General features: G+C 48.3%; 1 protein-coding gene and 1 long non-coding RNA gene across 2 annotated transcripts; one reads left to right on the plus strand and one right to left on the minus strand.

Annotated features, from left to right (window-relative positions):
- Positions 1–665: 665 nt before the first annotated feature.
- LOC120902736 lies at positions 666–14,254 on the plus strand. The gene is made up of 3 exons (XR_005739468.1): positions 666–928; positions 1,143–1,594; positions 13,793–14,254. It is a non-coding gene; the product is annotated as an uncharacterized LOC120902736 (long non-coding RNA).
- Positions 14,255–15,490: 1,236 nt separating this feature from the next.
- On the minus strand, positions 15,491–19,365 carry LOC120902735. Its single transcript, XM_040311728.1, has 6 exons — positions 18,452–19,365; positions 18,017–18,225; positions 17,753–17,888; positions 17,395–17,657; positions 17,182–17,314; positions 15,491–16,972 (listed from the first exon to the last, which is right to left on the minus strand). Exons 1-6 carry the CDS (start codon positions 18,561–18,563, stop codon positions 16,854–16,856), a joined length of 972 nt encoding a protein of 323 aa, XP_040167662.1. The 5' UTR covers positions 18,564–19,365; the 3' UTR covers positions 15,491–16,853.
- Positions 19,366–19,864: the final 499 nt, after the last annotated feature.

Below are 19,864 nucleotides of genomic sequence, written 5' to 3' on the forward strand. Positions count from 1 at the left end.
TGTTCTTTAAGTAAGCATTCGAACCCCGCCCGCGTTCGATCGCGTCTGTTTCCATTGCGAGAATGAAAGATAAAACAGCGCAAAGGTACCCATCGCAGCGGGTGAGTGGGTTGTGTGTGTTAGAATCAAAAGAAAGAACTTGAAAGGGGGATGGGGGGGGGGGCAGTGCTAGAATCGGTCTAATCAATACCTAGCACCACCACCACCAGTAGGTCAGGGAACTAGTTTCCTTTAATGACGTTACGTCTGAACGGTCTGATTACATGAATGCATAATGTAATTACCCATCCCCCGTGCCGAAAAGGTGGCAGTATCAATTTGCACGCTATCCAAATCGGCTATCCAGCGCACTAAGGGATGAATGCTAAATGGATCGTATTGCGCGCGATTATCGACGTTTCTTGTGCTTCGCAATGTACGCAAGCCAAAGCGGGCTGCTCCACACCCAGTAGTAGTAGCAGCAGCAGCAGCAGGTAAGCACAATTTATGCTCATGTATATTCCTTTTAGGCGGGTATGCCTTTCTTCTTTGGGCCCGCCTGCTACGTCTGCAGCACGCGAATGTGTTCCCATTGCCGGGTGAGACCTCACAGCATTAAAAGAAAGACAGCATACAGCCGACGCAGCAGGCTGCCGACTGGGGAGTTGGACTCGCGCGCGTTCTCGCAACAATCGAGCATTTAAATGTGTGTAATTGGTGTAAAGTTTCTTAGTTTTTGTCATTTCGAAGTTCGCATTCGCAATTAAACATCAAATAGATTACAATTGCTCTTGTGAAAGGGCGATTTGGTAGTGTAAGAAATTGAGCATATTTGATCGGAAGTTCGGGGTTTTAAACAAGCAAAACCCCAGAATCTTACCAGCAACTGAACCTGAAGTAGTCTTCTAACACTGCAGTCTCCGCTTTTGAATGCATCATGCATACGTGAGTGAGTACATTTTTCATTTCTGCAGTTACGATTGCAGCAGTTACGCTTCGCATATCGGAGACTCATCCCAAAGCTTACAGCAGCGATTGTTATTGGAAGGACTAGATAAATGAGCTTTTTAAACGGTTTCATTCGTCCTTGCCATCCTTTCCTCCCCTTTCCCTGCGGCGAATCAATGAAAGCTTTACCCGTGTTGTATTTTCCCATGTAATAGCACACACACTCACACACACAGACACCCGCAAACATCTCCGAAGCAGTGGTTCTGATTGGCGCAACCACAGATAAGTGCACTCCAAATAGCATGATAAAGCATTTCCCCTTTTCCCGAGCGCACTGCCACAGCACAGCATCGCAGCATTGGCATTGCATTGGCTTGGCTCCTTCCGAAAGGAAAATGGAGGAATTTGTCGAGCAAAACCCAAACTCCGAAGTGCTTCGCAAATTTACGTTCAGTCGCAAGAAATGGATTACGATAAGTGCTTTAGTGTTTGTTACACTGGCTTACCGGACGATGCTGATGATGATGATTTTGATGATGCTGGGCGCGCGCGCTGTTGGTGCGATGCCACAGAGTACATTGCCACCATTCATTGGCCGGAAGTTAATGCTAAAGGACGAGCATCTCCCGCACACATACACACGGTACGGATGGCAATGACAATGGTAAGTCCGGGGCACCCGTTCGAAAAGCGTTCGACTTTCCGTTTCATTACTAGCAACTAAGAGGGGGAGGTGGGGCGGGGGTTGGTTTATTTGTCACTTAAAACTTTCTTTTAGAGACTTTCGACTGCTGGAGGAAAACTTTGGTCCTTTCTAAGCATTGAGCATCCATTGTATAATGGTAATGTTCTTCTATATCATCCCCCTAAATGAAGCCTGCTTTCGCCTCATGCAAGTAAACTTTCGCGAACAAATCGTTCAAATTTCGATTTAATCTTTTTTTAATCCATCCACCCTTTTGATTGCTGAACCCTGCGTACAATTATGGGGATTTTCAGGGGTTCTCATAACTTTGAGACACGTCCTCATAGCTTTCTGATAGGAAATGATCTCTATGGGAATTGGACTGGAATTTAACTCTATAGCAACCATCATAACAACATACACATCATACAATCCTATTGGATTTATGCAAAAAGGGTCACAAAATGTGTCTTTCCAATAGGAAGAGGAAAAATACTTCCCAAAATACCTAAAAACCCCTGTAAGTGTTTTTTCCCCTTCTCGTTCATCCTTTTCCTTTCAAATGTTGCACTCTTCCAGCATTGTTCCAGCATGTAACCAACAATGTGTTGCTGTGAATGACGCATAAAGTATTCATTTCTTTCGTGCAATACATTTTTTTCTACTGCATGACTCATCACAGAACTATGGAGCCAATGCCAAGACTCCAACTTCACGTCAGCCTAAAGTTGTTATTATTATTCAAGCTACCGCGGGTTTTACAGCGCAGCGGTTTGTGCGCAAAAACAAAACCAGCAGCAGCAGCAGCAATCCGCAGGCTGATACGCTGTTATGAATTCTAATTAACATCAGCTAGAAAGTGGACCCTTTGTGGTAAAACCATAAATTAAAAGTTTTAATTTAATTTCATTTTCATTTTTACTCCCCCACTTGCTTCCTTGCGGCCACGGAGCACATTCCTTGTCTGTCTCTCGCGCCACGAAACGCAGGCCCGTTGATTGGTCATAAAGCAGGACACAACTGAAATGCACTTAAGGCTCAGTCGAAACTAATTTACAATGTTAAAGTTTCCCCTTTTTTTGCGCGGCAAAAAGCGGCATTGCACCAACAACACACCGTGGACCGGGGGTGGGGGCACTCTCAAAACTACTACGCAGAATCAACCCTTTCAGAAAACGGAAAACGGACGAAAGCGGTGCCTGACCATCACCGCACCAAACGAGCGCGAAAGAGAGCAACCATAAAAAATCTTCATTTCTTCAGAGTGGAAAGATAATTTTTACAACCTCAAACTTTGGCGTGACTTTTCACGCCCACCACACACACACACACACACACCGGGCTGGACCGGGCTACAGTGAAAGCGGGGAAACCGGAAAAGGTTAAGATCACATTTCCTCCCGTGTCTGGCGATAACATTCAAGCAAAAACAGGGAAGAACAAGCAACTTTCAACAGCCATTCAGGTTCAGAATAAAAGGATTCAATGTGTAAGAATCCAGATCAGTACACGCGCAAGCTTTCACGCAAGCATGGATAAATGGGGCAAAGTTTCGTACTGCTTCGCGCAAAATACAGCTCTTCCTGAGGACTGACCGGAGGGGAGCTATCGAGTTCCTTTGCTGATAACGGCGCGTCTCGATAGCGAGCCAGGAGCATGTTTTGTGTGTTCTAAACTGAACTGACTTTATTGCATTACTTTTGTTAGATTTAGGCAATAATTTATACGCACACGGATAAACCCGACAATCACCGAACTGCTTCTGTGCGAGAGGGAAAAGAGCAAAGGATCGTTTGACCACCACAAACCTAAGTTGATTAATAAATTGCACACTCACCCACCCACCAAACACCGAACGTTAAATTGTGTGCCCCTAAATTGTGTGAACCTGTATCATCCAGAGGCAGAGCGCAGGCTAAAATGAGCAATAAATTCCTTCTGATATTTTTATCCTATAATTGATATCGTCCAAAGTCCACGGCCAAAGCCGTACGGCCAACGGGCTAAATAATTAATGGCACTGTTGTGGCTTTACGCAGCAATCAGCGTACGGAAAAACAACAATCTCCAACAGAACAGGCCAGACTTGGTACACTTGGAGGATCGAGAAGCTTTCCTTTTGCTCATTAGAAACCTCACTTACACGCCTAATTACACACCGTCGCCTTACGACACCATTTCGGCGACGGATTCCGGGCCCTAATCCAATCTCATTTTTCGTCGTTCACCGAACAGGGCCAACCTACAGGGCCTGGCCAACTTGGATTGTGGAATGTTTCTCTCTTTTGCTTCTCTTTCTCTCTCTCTCGCGCTTTCCCTCTTTTTTCGTTCACAATAGGATTAGTGGTGGAGGGAAAGTGTGTAATGAAAATAGAACATTCTGATATAATTCGATAAACTGTAATAGGCTTAACGACACCAGCGAATAATAGAAACGCTCGTTGCAATTAGGTAATCGCGGCTGGAAAATCTTTTACTCCTCTGCGGCCGTTCCGTTGCTATGTTACGTTTCTGTTGCTGGACGTCAGTTTTTGCAGAGCGCTCCCCGCATTAACACGGTCAAAATGGGAGCTCGCTCGGAGCTTATCAAAATCTTTCCCAAAAGGTGTCCCAAATGGACAGCAACAACAAAAAATATACATCGCCCCCAGCTGGCAGCGTTGTTTGTCAACGTTTGTCAGCGTTTATCTGCATAAGCCCGGCCTGCGTGTAAAACACGTGCACACACACACAAACGCTCTTGCCTGCACTTCTGGCAGCTGGCTAGCAAAGCTGACCAAATAAACAAACCCATTAGAAATCGATTGACAGCCCGAACTTGTGGATGTGGCGTGGGTGTGTATTTAATAACGTTACCCTAATCCAGGTTTATTTGCACGCGCGCGCGCGCCCTCGCACACGTTGGTGCTTTCTGATTATACAGACACACACAGCAGGAGCAGGTGGTCCTGGATCAATCGTTTGTCAATATATAAAAAAGAACCCCTGCGTTGGTACGATGATAAGAGAGATGTGGAAAGGCCTTAGTACGAAGCAAGGCAACATTGCACATTGCTTACAGAAGGTTGCAGAAGGGTTTCGTGTAAACGAGATTACGCGATAAAGCATTTTGATAGCATTCCTGCTTCTATTTACACATTCACCAATGCTAAGGAAGGTAATACACGCAATACACTCAGATTCGAAAGCTGGTCCGTGGGGGGGGAGGGTTGAATTCATAACGGTCCAGTCGTGCCAGCGTGCCGAATAAGTATAAGAAACTGAGCGCGTCTCTCCAGACTAGTGGTGTGCTCTATGAAGCGCTCCGACTAGTGTTAGTCCTATTCCTACTCTGGCAAAATTGGAACCATTAGTTCAACCCGAAGTCGGAGTCATTCGGAGTCGTTCGGAGTCGATCTGAGTCGGCCAGAGCTGGTTAGAGTCGGTCTGGGATTTCATTTTGTTTAGTTTTTTTTTTTCACTAAACATGCCATTTTTTCCTAAGAATAGGGCTTAGCGATGATCCCTACACCGACCGACCGATTCCGATTCCGGACGACTCCGATTTCGTACGTCTCCGTCTCTAGACGGCTCTAACTCCAGATAGCACCAGATTACTCCACCTCCAGAGTACTTCCAACTCCTGATGACTCCGAATGACTCCGACTCAAGACGGCTCTAACTCCAGATAACTCCAAATGACTCCACCTCCAGGGAACTCCAACTCCTGATGATTCCGGATGACTCCAACTCTACAGGACTCAAACTCTGATTTCAGATCTCTCCGTCTCTAGACGGCTCTAATTCCTGATAACTCCGGATAACTCCACCCCCAGAGAACTCCAGCTCCTGATGATTCCAAATGACTCCGACTCAAGACGACTCCAACTCCAGATGACTCCACCTCCAGAGAACTCCAACTCTAGAGGACTCAAACTCCGGTTTCAAATGTCTCCGACACAAGACGGCTTTAACTCCAGATAACTCCGAATGACTCCACCCCCAGGGAACTCCAACTCCTGATGACTCCAGATGACTTCGACTCAAGACGACTTCAACTCCAGATAGCTCCAGAAAACTCCAACTCTAGAGGACTCAAACTCCAGATGACTCCGGATGACTGCGATTCGAGACGACTTCAACTCCAGATTACTCGGGATGACTCCGACTCAAGAGGACTCCAACTCCAGATGACTCCGGCCAGCTCTGGATAACTCCAAACGATTCCGGACAGCTCCAGATATGGGTAGTCGAACCTACCTTCTGGAGGTTGGATCCAAGTGGCCTTCGGATTTTTGCCAACTTTACCCATCACTACTCCAAACCCTCACAACACATAAGGCAAAGCAGCACGCCTAGCGGAGGGAGCAAGTTGCGGGAAAGAAAGGGGAGGAAGGAACGCATAAAATTGTCAAGAATTTGGAATTCCAGATGTGTGAAACTATTTCTTGGGACAAACACGAATGCATGCCGCATGTAGGGACTGGAATGAACCAACCAAAAAAACCTACATCACACACACACCGACATACACGTTGACTCTTCGAATCACAGTGGCATACGAAACGCAGGGTCACGTACGCAACATAACACCTACAATCTTATGCTCCAAGCAACGCCAGACCTTACATTCGCTCCTCCTCCTCCTCCTCCACATTATCGCAATGGCAAACCCTCCCATCGGTTCGCGGGGCGCGCAGTGCTGATTCTTTAGGACACGTAATAAATGTGTGGTGGTACTATAAAGAAAGGAAACAAACATATGTACCTTCCACACACCATAACGATGAGAAACACCGCTCCTTCCATCCTTAGACGTCGAAATTTGCGTTCCCACCGCACCCCTTTTGAGGGACTCTCCCTTCCCCTAAGCATGTTGGCGTTAAAGGGGAAAACATTTGGAAAATAATATACGCCACGTCACACAACACACCACAAGCTTTTGTGTGCAAATCGTGCCCTTTTAATAAGATCTATCCCATTATGAGTATGAAAGCTTGCATTCGGCGCATTCTCAGCTGCACCTGCTGCACTCGAGCCAAACCACCAGCACCATCACACCACAATTACCACCTTTGAATGTGAAAGGATTCTTCTCTGTGCACTGTGCACTGTGTCTATGCCGCCCGCGTTTTGTCTGTCTGTCTGTCTGGGAGCTGTGTGCGGGAAAATGCAACGATTTTCGGCACCCACGCTAAAATTATCGCTCAATTGAACGCTTTGTTGTCGGCGGGGATGGGGCCCGAACCCAATCGACTCGATAATTTTCCCCGCGCTCTATTATTCGGGAGGCTTGCAACGCGGGCACACGAGCCGGCACCGAACCGAAACCCGTTAACGGGGCTGTCGCAAGGCAGGCCAAGAAGAGAAGAGATTCCCCGAGCCGAGAGGTGCAGCTAGGGAAAATGCGATGAAAATTTATGACTGTGGTGAATGTTCCGTGATTGCAGGCAAGCCAAATTATCCACTGTGTGTTGCAGCAATGCCGTAGCCAATCGCCGTTTTTTAGGAAGGGCGGAAGTGTGGTGGTGGGTTGGAAAATCGCGCGCGCGATCACACCAGTGAAGAGGCAAATTCGAACCAATCCAAAACCGATTTACTATTTGCCAACAATGACACGTTGGCTGCTGCTTTTATTCTGTCTCTGAAGCATTGTTATTGTGTTAGCTGCTGCTGCTGCTGGCTCCTCTTCCCTTAGCAGCGCTGACCTGCGCTGTGCATTCATATTGTGGCAACCTTTCAATCTCCCGCTTTAAGGCTACACTTACTCAGCACTGCAATACACAGCATTACACAGCCTGCTTTTCAGCACTTCAATATCTCCTAAATACCCCAAAACCGCTTCGCTTCTGCTACTTCGGCAACGATTAGAGAACTTGCTACTCTACTGGAATCACCACCAACAACGTGCTAATGTGTAATGATACCAACCTACCCCCGGCGAGCGCAGTTAATTCTTCGATCGATAAATTCCTGCTATACATTATTGTACTCTCTTTTTTCGTTGGGTCCGGCGATTCGTGGCTCGCCGAATAGGGGAGCGATTTTCCGAACGAAATTTTCCATCCGAACCACAAAAGGCAAAAATTTCTCCTTCGAGGTTGGCGCGATAAAGACAAATGGTCTGTTGAGGAAAACGATACACACATCCCGCCCTTCCGTCACCGGGTTTGTCCCATGGAAAACCAGCCGAAAATCTGGCGCTGTTCTCGCGGTAACGTGATAGCGGAAATTCTTGCGGTTCCTTTCGGTTACATCGGTAATTAAACCAAGAAAAAAAGAGGCATGCAAAAAGGATTTCACTAATCCGCGCAAGTTGCTTATTTATTGTTCTTCTCACTTGGCGCAAAAGTGGCGAAAAACGCCGCCACAGTGACGGGAGACGGTTTTGGGGTTTTGGGAATGGCAGCACACAAATTCGGATGGCAAATGATGGTTGGAACGGGTTTTTATCCTCCCCCACCCAAAAACCGCTTCATTGTAACCATTTCATAGCAGGTCATAGCTGAACTGAAGAGCCCAAAACACTCGAACTGAGTCAACAACTGAGAAGGCATCATTTAAACACATTTTGTCCACTCCAGTAAAAGCCACTAGACTAGGTTGCCCACTTTATGTTAATTCGCGATCAGTTTACCAGTACCATACCGAACAATAAAATGACAAAACCTCTCTCTCTCTCTTCGGGGCCGTCCCCGGGTAAAACCCACCAGCTCACAGCGCTCAAAACATTTCCCGCCGAATTAAACTATCACTCGCCTGCTGCTGCTGCACACGATGCGACGCGTCGCCCCAAAAACGCACGGGGAGGTGTTTCGCACCTTTTGCCGGAGGAGTAGGCTATGCTACGAGGAGGAGTGCTACGAGTGATGGTGTGTGTAGGGGATTTGCTCAAATTCACTGGACTTAAAATATTGCGCAGTTTTGCTTTGTGTTCTCTGCAGTGTGTGTGTGTGTGTGCGAGGGGCTGGAGTTCTGAATATGCGGTCGGATGAGTAAATGGTCAGCGTTGAACCGAGAAGTCAAAACCACTAAGTTGCCCTTATTGCATTTGTCCGTCCGTTCGCTCGCTCGTGCTTTGCCACCGTTAGCCAACACCGTACCTCACGGTGAGGCTTTCCGTTTCCTTCCACCTTCCCCGTGAATGACCGCACCACCTCCTCCCATCCCTCCCCTCTTTTCATCATGCCACTTCTGGCAACACTTTAACTTTCGCTTCTTGCAAAAACACTTAGCCTTACAGTGCAAGACCGCGCAGTATTTGCCTTGCCGGCTTGCACTCGTCGTACACAGGACGATGACCATTGTGTGGCGCTACTCCAATGCAGCCAGCCATTCGCCATGCCGGAGTGCCAGAGAAAGGAGTGAAAATATTATCGCCTCTCGCACTAGCAGCGGCCACTACACAACACAACACACAACACAACTGTCGTACCGATACTGGGAGGGAATGGGCCATAAATTTTCATTCTAAAGCGCTTTCTGGCAGCAATTTCAAGACAAATTTCACACAGTTACCACCCTCAAAACTGCCTTCAATATTTTACACCGGCAAACAAGCGCCCGGTGAATCTGGGCAATCGGACTGGGCACGGTGGGCTCTGTTGGCTCGCACTGTGGTTGGCGTTGGCGTTTGGCGCAAGGCCGGGGCGTTCACAAGATGTCCTTTAATTTAGATTGCACTAGTTAGCAGAATCAAGAGAGTGTGCCCAATTTAAATGCCGTCGTTTATTTAGTATAGCGAAATCGTTTCTTATTTCTCCGTCCTTCCCATGCCCTCTCCTGCTCCTCCCACCCATGTGCGTCATCAATGTTTCACATTTAGCCGGTGGTCGACATTTTGTTCGAACACACTCAGCGTTGGGGAGACGGCAGTGTTGACACACCGTTTATGTTTTTTCTTTCTTTTCCCACTTCTCCACCGACACACTTATTTAAGAATGGTGTCTTCTGCAGGGAAAGTTCATTACCATTAGCCTTGAAACTTTTATGATATGCAACGAGACCACTTTCACACGCCTAAGGCAATGGTCGGTCGGTTGGACGGTCGTCAGTCGGCAAGCACACGGCAGCAAAAGATTTCTCAAACATCCACAACAAAGAGGACACTATGCGATTGCTTCTTATCGGTCTTCCTCGAGTCCAACGTGTGTGTGTGTGTGTGTGTCCAGGGGACAAACCATGACTAGGCTCTTTACACAAAACTTTTGCTCCCAAATGCCCCACTCTCCGCCGCCACCGTCTGCTATGAATACACGGGGACAAAGAAACTTACCAAGTGCCCCAGTATGTGTGTGCGGGTGTGTGTGTGGTTGGACAGTCGATCCCTGCCAAGAGTTCAGGGTGGAAAGGTTAGAAGCCCCACAACCGCAGCTGGCCAAAATAGAAACTTTTAATTGTTGTAACCGTCGCAGCTAATCGCGCCGCAGCCACTGCACTGCCTGGCTTGGTGGTTTCTTCCCATCCATCCCGAATGACCAAAAGGCCGGAAACCAAACCATTCCAACATGGTTCGCAGGCAGGCAAACGCAATGTAGATTTTTTTTTCTTGTTGCGTAAAATCATTTAAAATTAAAACTTGGTTGAAAAACGAACCTCCATTTTACGAAGCTGTGCCGTGCCATCCCACAGCAAAACGAGCGCCGCAACAGACTTTCACCACCACCGCAGCAGCAGTAGATTGACAACATGATTACATTCAATTATGATTAATACACCAATCTGCGTTGTAGAAGAATAGGAATGAAGAATAGCGACAACGGAGAAAAAAAAACAGGAACGCACATAAAGTAATTTCTGACCTCTTTCTGAGCTGCTTTCTCTTTCACCTTTCTTTGCTGGAGCACGGACCCCTGTTTGTCTTACCATGCCCCTCCCCCCCCCCCCCCACTGCCCCATTACATTGTTCGCGCGCGACTGCAAAATGATAGAAAAATGGAAATGAGCAGAGGAGGCAAAGGAGCTAGTTTAAGGACAATAGAACAAACCTTAATTTGCGTTCTTTATTCTTGTTTTCAATGTTTTTCCGCAAGCAAAATTGCTCTATAAAAACACACACAATAGCCGAACGCCGGCGCCGGCGACTTGGCTGACGACGTTCGCTCACGATGACGCCGCTCACGATGGTGCCCCGGGTAGAAGATATGAAAATTTATGCTTCAATGTCCCACAAATTTACCATCGTTATCTTTATAGAGCGGCGTATCTTAGTCCCTTCCATGCCGGGCCCGACTCCCACTGCAGCGCAAGCAATGGCCGAATGGACAGAAGGACCTCGCAGAAGGACAAGCCCGACAGTTGCTAAATAACGAGAACCGATGGAACCGAGATGGACGGACGGACGGACGGACGAACGGACGAAAGACTGCGTTCATTATCATTTGTTTGCATTTATTTATTGCGGAGCATTACAAGATTTTTCGCTACTGACTGGGTATTTCTTGGACGCAACCGTGCATCTCTATTTCTGTTAATGTTCTGTACCACACAAGCGTCCAAGCTTCCGTTTTGTCGCGCAAAACACCACAGAGTATTAGTTTTACAAACTTGCACTTGTGCGGCCTGTCAAGACAGTACCAACACTTCCTGGGTACCTGCTGGGTAGGTTTCGGCCACCTCCAAGCGTTGATAGAGACCGCCCGTCCGGCCCTTATCAATTACGGTTTAGCACAGGGACAGAGCAGCGTGTTGTACGGTCTTCGTTGCCATGACTAAGAACGTTTTGCTTCCAATAAGAAAAGCATGCTCTCTCTCTCACACACACTAGTAGGAGCTACTCTACACTTCACTCCAAAGTTTACTGCTCGGAAAACTCAAAACTGCAATCATTCCCGATTCCAGAGCGAGCCTCTATTTAATTAAATTTAATTTTCATGTGGAAAATTTAATCTTGCTTCGCATATGGCCGGAACGGCTCATTACAGACACTCTCCCCCGTCCCACCTAGTCCGCCATTCCGGCACAAGGATATTAAAAATAAATGTTTCCAACCTCTGCCAAAACACCCTTCACACTCACTCACTCACACAGACACAGACGCAAACGCACACTCCTTGGCAACACACACAGAAACTTAGCAACGGATGCTTTTCATTGTCATTTCGGGTTTTCTTCGATCTTTCCCTGCTGACAGTGGGTGTCCTTTTCTTAGCTATTCCATCTATTTCTGGAACACCAATACCGTAACTTAACAGGACTTCTTTAAAAAGAAGCTCAACGAATCGTCGAATCTTAGAAGAACCTTTCACCAAGAAATATTCACCAGTATTCTTGTGAACGGATTATCGGATTATTAAAACACCTCCAATAAGTACGTCGTACTACAAATGTTAGTAACACTCTCCCTGGCAATATCCATTCCATTCCATGCAATGCAGCACACTATTACTGCAGCAATTAGTAAGAGGCTTTCGTTTCGTTTCAGCTCGCTTGAGGCGAAGGCTTTCATGGAAATAATCTACACCGATATTGATTGAGAAGAGCTGTTGCAAATACATTTCGTACTCACCTGCTGGATGTATTTTAAACCTACTATTTACTTAAGTACTCTCTCTCTCTCGCTCTCTCTTTCTCTACAACGCTGTCTATTCAATTCCACCACCACGTACAGAGCGTTTACCCCTGGCTGGCTGCTGGCTGGCTGCTGGATTTTCATCAGTTCAGCTTACATCGGCTTACGGCAATGTTGAGGTATCACTTGAACTTCTCCTTAAGTTTGTATTTAGTCTCACAGTTCACCTTAGTAGGGAAGGAAAAAATGATCGCCCATCGACTTGAGTGACGCTTATTAAATGGAAGCATTGACGGACGACCCCCACACACACACACACACACACACACCGACAGAGCGGGCAAAACAAAAATCCACACTGACGTAAGCTGTGTGTACACTTCCGCGGTTGCTTAGATCGCAAGCGTAAAAAAATCACAAAGTACGGGGATGTGTGTAGGAAATGAACGCCGTCGCCGCGTGTCAACGGACTTTGGGAGACGACTGGAGACGAAAAAATTAAACTGCAAGAGAAAAACCGGAGCGGGAGGAAAGAAAATTGTGTCTTCTAACGATGGCATGACGCCATGACGTGCAAAGCATGGGTACGCGGGAAACACCTTCGGCCTTCGGTGTCGCTGTTTGTCGGTCTCCTACCGCCAGATCCTTTACACACTTCCCACAATCTCCCGTTTCAGTGAGTTTGCCGTGCCGTGCACAGCTAAAGGATTTTTTTTGCCCTCGCTGCCCTTATTTATCTGACGTGTTCATTTTCCCCCGAGGAAAAGCAAAAACATGCTAGCCACGCCGGGCAAGAGTCTTCCTCGCAGAAGCCCGGAAACGATACCGTCGAGAGCAACAGCACACACACACACCCAACAGCCACGCCAGCGAGAAAGGACAAACGTGATAAAAATGCTTTCAACAGATGAATTATATAATAATAAAATATATAAACTTTTTATAACTTTGCCTTCTGTCCTGCTGGTTGCGAGCCGGGGACAAAGGAGCGCAACTAAACAACCAAAACGTTGGACCAGCAGCACCGGCGTGTGTGTGTGCCGGTAGCGCAGCAAAGGATGGAGTGTCGTCGCTGTGCAGAGTAATGACTTTAATAACACCGAGGAAAGTTATCTGTCGGCGAAGGCGGGGAAAAGGGCGGAAAGAATAAACCCGGAACTGCCCGGACACCGACCGTTTCCGTTCTATTGTAATGGTTCCACATTTTAGCCGAGAATCGTCCAACTTTAACCATTTCACAGTGCCATTTTTCGTCGCCGAGCGGCTCTCGATTAACTGGAACTGGTGCTGGACCCTTGCGCTGTCCTTTTCTTTCCAGCAGCACTTCCGCAGCAGCTACACACTGTTTGTCACTTGCACGGTAGAGTACTCTTTGAACGAGGCCTTCACCATGTAGGGCGTTGGGGAAGGGGTTTGTGTTGTTCTTTCATCTTGCGACGGAGCAAAACGGTTCCCCGGAGAGACACGCCACGCCACCATGCATTGGTGCGAAATTGTGCAAGACATTGGGTGCAGTAAATCAAATAACACTTTTCCGATCCTTTTGTAATCCATCGGTCATTTCACTTTTGTAGCATTTATCAAATTTCTTTCCTCTGGCCATACTGCCCCCCGTTTACCCGACGCAAAATAACTGAATAAGCGTGCTGCTAACTACATGAAAAATGACACAACTTTTCCTATTCCAGTGCGACCCTCCCTCCGCGCCGTGGGAGCGCAAAAACAGGTGGGGGGGAGGACGCGCAGCCCCTGCCTGCGGCCCAAGAATTCTAGCGTCATCAAATGCGGCGTAAACATCCGGAAAACCAGACACGTAGCAGGTCGTTTGTACTTTCACTTCTGCGGATATGATTACAGAAACCATAAATCTTGGATATTGCCATCGGAGGGCGCACACACACAATGAAGAAACAACGGCGGTATGTACGGAACACACACACAAACATACCAAAACCCGGTAATGGGACACAAGAGGACGTACACGCCTAGAGCACTGTTGGTGGCGGTGGTGGTGTTGGTGGTTGGCGCACGCCTGCCTGTGCCTGTATGCCCCTTGGCGGCCAAACTACGGGGACCGAAATTTATCCCACCTTCGAGTGTGTGACTTTCTGCTGCTGCTGCTGCTGCTGCTTGCCGCAAAGTCACCACATAAATAAAATGACATTATTTGCTGCCCTTTTTTCTGTGTGTTGTTCATTTTTGTTGTGTCCTTTTTGCCCAGTCCCGTGTCATGCTGCCAACACTTCTGCTGCTGCTACTGCCGCCGGACAACATTCCAACACACCCGGTGCGTGAGGAGCAGCTGCCGTGTGCGGTTGTGTATGTGTGTGTGTGTGTGTGGAGACACATTTGTTCGTGTGTCTCTGGTGATGGGAGAGTGAACGAAAACTGTCCTTACCTCGGTACTACACTACTGAGCCACCCTCATTCGACCACCCCTCGAGCCTCGTGTTCTCCCACAGCATCCGGACGACGTGTGTGGCGCACGCACGCACGACACCACCCGCACGTGCACCCGGTGAGAATAGAACAAATGTCACCCGGAGTCCATGCCCCGGTGGGATGGGGTGTACCGGTGGTAAAGCGATGTGAAAGATATTTGACATTTATTTGGCAAATAAAGTAATTGATTGATAATTCCCAGCCGGACCCTGAAAAGGATTCTTGGACACCCTGCTGCAGGGTTTCGCGGAGCGGGCGGGGGACACGCGGAGCGGGGGACACGAAAAGAACGACCAAAAGAACGGCTCATTCTGCCACACCATTAGTTTGGCATCAATTACACGCAGACATCACCTTGGACGTTTATTAATTTGCTGACGTTACACACACACACACACACTATTAGCACGCGGTTTCGTTACGCGATACTGGGAGGGTTCGCGCAGCGGGAAAATCATTTTGTCCGCACCTTCATATTAACTTTCATGGCGATTCCCGGTCACCGATTTGTAGCTTTTCGCCCCCGTTTTCGCCCGATGATGGAGTGCCGAGAGTAATGAAATTACGGAAGAAAATGATCTAGTACGCACTGGTTGCCCCGCTGACGAGGACAACAACGCATTACAGGGTTATCCAAGGGTTTCTCATAGTTATGGGACACTTCCTTGACTTCATATGTCGGAAATTGGACTCATTGGCCAGGCTCCTTAGAAATTCTTATTGGACTTGTCCAACAAGGGTGCTGTAGAGTCCAATTCCCATTACATTTAGTTCATTTCGTGTAAGAAAAAGTCAATAAAGTGCCCAGTAGCTATGAGAACTCCTGGAAAACCCTGTATATGCGTTGTGAGCGCGGTTTCATTGCCTACTTACCTTATTCTGTATCTCCGGATCGGGTGCCGTTTCGGAACAGTTTCGACAAGAAGTCAAACGCGTCGGTCCGGTGTAATTGTTATTACCATAATGGATAAAAGTACTTTATTCTTTCAGTCACGGCCTCGTTCTTTGCACACGCATCGTTGTTCATACGGTCTTCTCCCCATCGTATGGGATCAGTAACAATTGTCTAGAAGAATAATCGACTATACTCGGTGTGCGTCGGTCGAGTAGTGTTGGCTAGCTGTCTGTGTTTGTGTTTGTGTCTGTGTGTGTGTAAGTGTATAGTTAAGTGTATATAAATTCAAATTGTTCTTTTGGTTTGTTTCACATTATTATCTAAAATCTTCGTACTTTGTGTAGGGGGAGAAATTAAAACCCAAAAAAAAACGTAGCAACAATTTGGGCACATTTCGACCGACCCGACCTACTACCGCAGCCGCAGGTGAGAGTCTTTTACAATATTTACAAACTTTTTACAAAAAGGGATCATCGAATCGATTTTGCGACACACTTATCCACGAATAAACTGGAGTGAAAATTTGTTCGGTTGCTTGCTTTCTTTTTAGTTTTTTTTGGTTGCTTTCTTTTGCTTTTGCATTACGTTCCTCAAATACTTCACTTTGGTGATATGTTTTTTAAATGTTATTTTCCTTTGCGGGTTTTTGTTTTTGTCAAATTTTTAGTACGATTTTTCGGGAGTGAACAGTGAAAAAGCACATCAAGATATTACTTCATTGTGTCGTAGTGATATGATCCGTGTCGTTTTGTTCGACGCTATACTTCCATAGTTAAAAAGCAACGGCGGCCGATATTGGTTTGCCCATCTGGTTCGTACGTTCGCCGGTTCGTTTGATTCGTTCGTTCCTTGCGCGTGGCCTACTGGCTGGATTGCTTGTAGCGTGCGTGGCGAACTCGCTGAGATGATGATTGTTGAGTCGACCAGCAGCAGTAGCAGCAGGCAGCCAGCTTCGTGCACCGTACACACACGCGCTGCAGTTTGTTTGCAGTCGCCGTCGTCGTGGTACACAAGTTGTGGATTACCTTGTTCGCAGCCAATTGCTTGCACCCTGTGCTTGGCGAACCGAACAATGGCGTGATATGCTTCATCTTTTCCGTAACATGAATCGACCGCCCCGCGTCGCGTTCAATTTCTGTTTCTGTTCCGCAGCGGGCGCTCAGCCTTCCCAGGACCGTTGCTAGAAAGCGCGCTGCTACCACGACGGACGTACGGTTCACGTTTCGGCCAGGTGCCGGACAATACGACCGATTGGGCAGACGTCGCGGGTTCGAAAAGAGTCGGACCCGTTCTCGGGACGGAATGTATTACAGTGAATGATAATAAAATTGTTATAGTTGAAGAGAGCGATTTGTTTGGATTGTGCCTGGCCCGGCCCGGCCCGCCCGATTCATGCTCGCATTAAGTTGCATTTAGGGCAGCGCAGCCGATGGCCAGAGCAAACGACCGGCGGCCAACACCGTGAGCAGCCAGCGCAATGTAAAATTCAAGCCCGATGAATATTTATTCGCCAATGCATCGCCGCTCGCCGCTGAAACACGGAATCAGACACGAAAACAAAACAAAAGGGATGACTGTCAATGGGGCTTTTGCTGTTTCGGCCGTGTAGGCCGTGCGCCATTGGCACATGACACACAGAGGGCCCGGCCGGGGGAAGAGACAGCGCGAAATTTGCGCCATAAAGAACCGTGCCCGTAGCCGCAGTACCGCCGATGGTGGTGCTGTACCGCGTGTACTTACCTTGAACTCGGTCCGCTCGCGTGTCGCTCGAAACGGCCCGGCGCGACTCGAGCATGGGCGCTTTTTGAATCTTTTCCCCCTCGACGCTCTCCTCGTTGCTCTTCCAGTACACGGTCGAAATGGTGGCGAGGCACTGTCGAAGAAGCCAAGGAGAAATTTGCATGTTTTAGACATTTTTCTTGCCCGCCACCCTCCCCACCCGGGACCGCGTACCTTGAGCTTCATATCGCCCCGTTTGAAATGTTTTGGCTTAACACGGAATTCCAGCCCCAGTATGGACGTTTCCAGCTTGTCCGGCCCGGACACGACCGGCTCGTACCGCTTCACGAGCGACCCGTCCGCCTGCTCCCCATTGATGTGCCACGCCAGATGAACCGCCGGTTTCGACCGGCCAGATGTGCAGTTCACCCGCACGATATCGCCGATCTGGTAGCGTGGCTTCCCGCCCGTAATGTACGGATCCTCCTCGGGCAGCACTGGGGCCGATTTGGGGGGTGGGTGCGACAGAAACAGACAGTCAGACATCATTACAATCGGCACCAGCGCGTCCTGCGCCCCGTGCTGTACTCACCAACTACCAACATTTCGCCGTGATCCGAGACCGTCTGGAAGGAGGGCGCCTCGGCTGACACCTCGCATCGATATTTACCGCTCGAGGAGAGATCGATCGGATCCAGCACCACCTGCTCGCTGGTAGAGTTCAGCAGCTGCGAAGGAAGAAAGGATGGGCAAGGATAGGAGCAACAAGGCAACAAGAACAAGGGTCGTTTACTACCAGCCGGAACCATCCACCCAAGAAGGAGAACAAGAAGCGTGGTTGCTAATGCTTACTCACATCCACTATGATGCCCGGCTGAGGAAAAACCGTCCCCGGCGGGTCGTCCCTTGGCACATATCGATAAAATTCGCGCCCATCCTTGTACCACTTCACCGAGTAGAGCGCTTCGCCTTCCATGTCATAATGGCACTCCAGCCGGACCGAGTGGCCCTTGATGGTGTGCTTGGGCACCCGCACCTCCGTGAGCATAATACCTGAAGCGAATTCTGTCCGCACGGACAAGGAACGTAAATTTACAACATTAATGCTTACTGCCTGACCGGGCGCGAGAGACGGGCGAGAATCCGCCGCCTTGCAAGGGCTTTCCGGAGCGTTACATCCCGTTCCGATTCGATTGATTGATCATGTTTTGACTGAGTAAGCCATGACCATCAAAAATGGTTAATTAACATGTAGGAGTGTGAAGCATTAAATGGTGTCCCGTCGACTCACCTTCCGCCAAGAGGAGCTGCAGTATGACGACTATCCAACGCCACATCTCGTACATTGTTTGCGTAATTCCCAACAACCGGCCGTGTACGCATACGTGCTCATATCGTTTCATCGGCGGCAGCAGCAATCCACATTCCAGCAGGGGCCCATGCTATCATTTTTTAATTGATCACTACTACTTCACTTCACTCTTCCTACGTCCTTTGCCACTCACTCCCTCTCACTCTCTCTCTCTCTCTCTCTCTCACTGGTTTACTTTTTTCGTTCCGTTTCGTTCGCTTCTCGCTTCACACTACACCACCAACCACTTAGGCCAGGACTTGGCGAGGACGCTTAGCTCCACTGTCGCACTGCCGCTCGTAATCGATTATTGACAACCACTTCAAAGCCTACTCGCTCGTTGCTGTGCACACTAAACTTTTCGCGGAAGAACACACTCATTCGTTCGGTTAGTGATCAGTGGCAGGAAAAAAGTAACATCATCTATCCACTTCACGTCCCCGACCATCCCACCTCCCCGACAAGCTTTCACCGGCCACTACACGTTTCGATGCGTAACATATAAAGCTGCACTCGTACTCCCACGCACTGCTAATCGATCTCCTCTTCGCTCGACTCCCTTCTTTTTTCGGCTCACAACGACCACAACTTTTTCACAAAATGAGCAATTTTACTGTTTCCTGTATGTCCACCACATATCCACCGATTTTCGCACTAAATCCAGTCTCAATTGCTTGCTGCGGGAAAAGCCAGGTGTGGGATGGGGTGTGGAAAACCGTACGCACCACCGAGCGCGACACTGTACTGCTGGCTGCTGCCGTTTTGCCTGTGAACGCGTGGTAACTAATGGACTGCGAAACCCAACGCAACCGCTTCGCTTCGTGCTGCGTCGTTTCCATGCTATGGTCGGGCGCGCTATGCTGCCCGAAACCGACGACGGCCGTGCCCGTTTAGAGTTCCGATTTCGTTTCTGCACCCGATGTTACCGAGCTGTGTGCAGCTCAGTACAGGGACGTGCAGCGTGCATAGTCTTTAAACTGAACCACCACAGTTGCATTTGGTGGTGCCATCAATAATCCCAGTGCTTGTAAGTACAATGTTCTATTTGCTATGGTCGTGTTAAGTAGATCGTTAACCGAGCCGTACTATGCTTTCAATCCTGTTTCAACAAGAACAATCCATTTCAGGCGAAATTCGAGATCCAAGAGAGAGAAAGAGAGTAATTCACGCCTCGGAAGCGCAAGCGCTCTTTTGTAGTGGAAAAATGAAGCTGGAAAACTCCAAACACTCTGTCGGTTGGGACCGGAACTAACAACCCCAAAACCTCCCCACCCCCCCGGGGAAGTTCCGACGTGGGAGGACGTGCGTGGACAAGTATGCTTGCGTGTGCATGTGTGCATGAGTGTCTGTGTC

The sequence above is a fragment of the Anopheles arabiensis genome, chromosome 3, assembly GCF_016920715.1.
Source record: "Anopheles arabiensis isolate DONGOLA chromosome 3, AaraD3, whole genome shotgun sequence".
In the NCBI taxonomy this organism is placed as follows: domain Eukaryota; kingdom Metazoa; phylum Arthropoda; class Insecta; order Diptera; family Culicidae; genus Anopheles; species Anopheles arabiensis.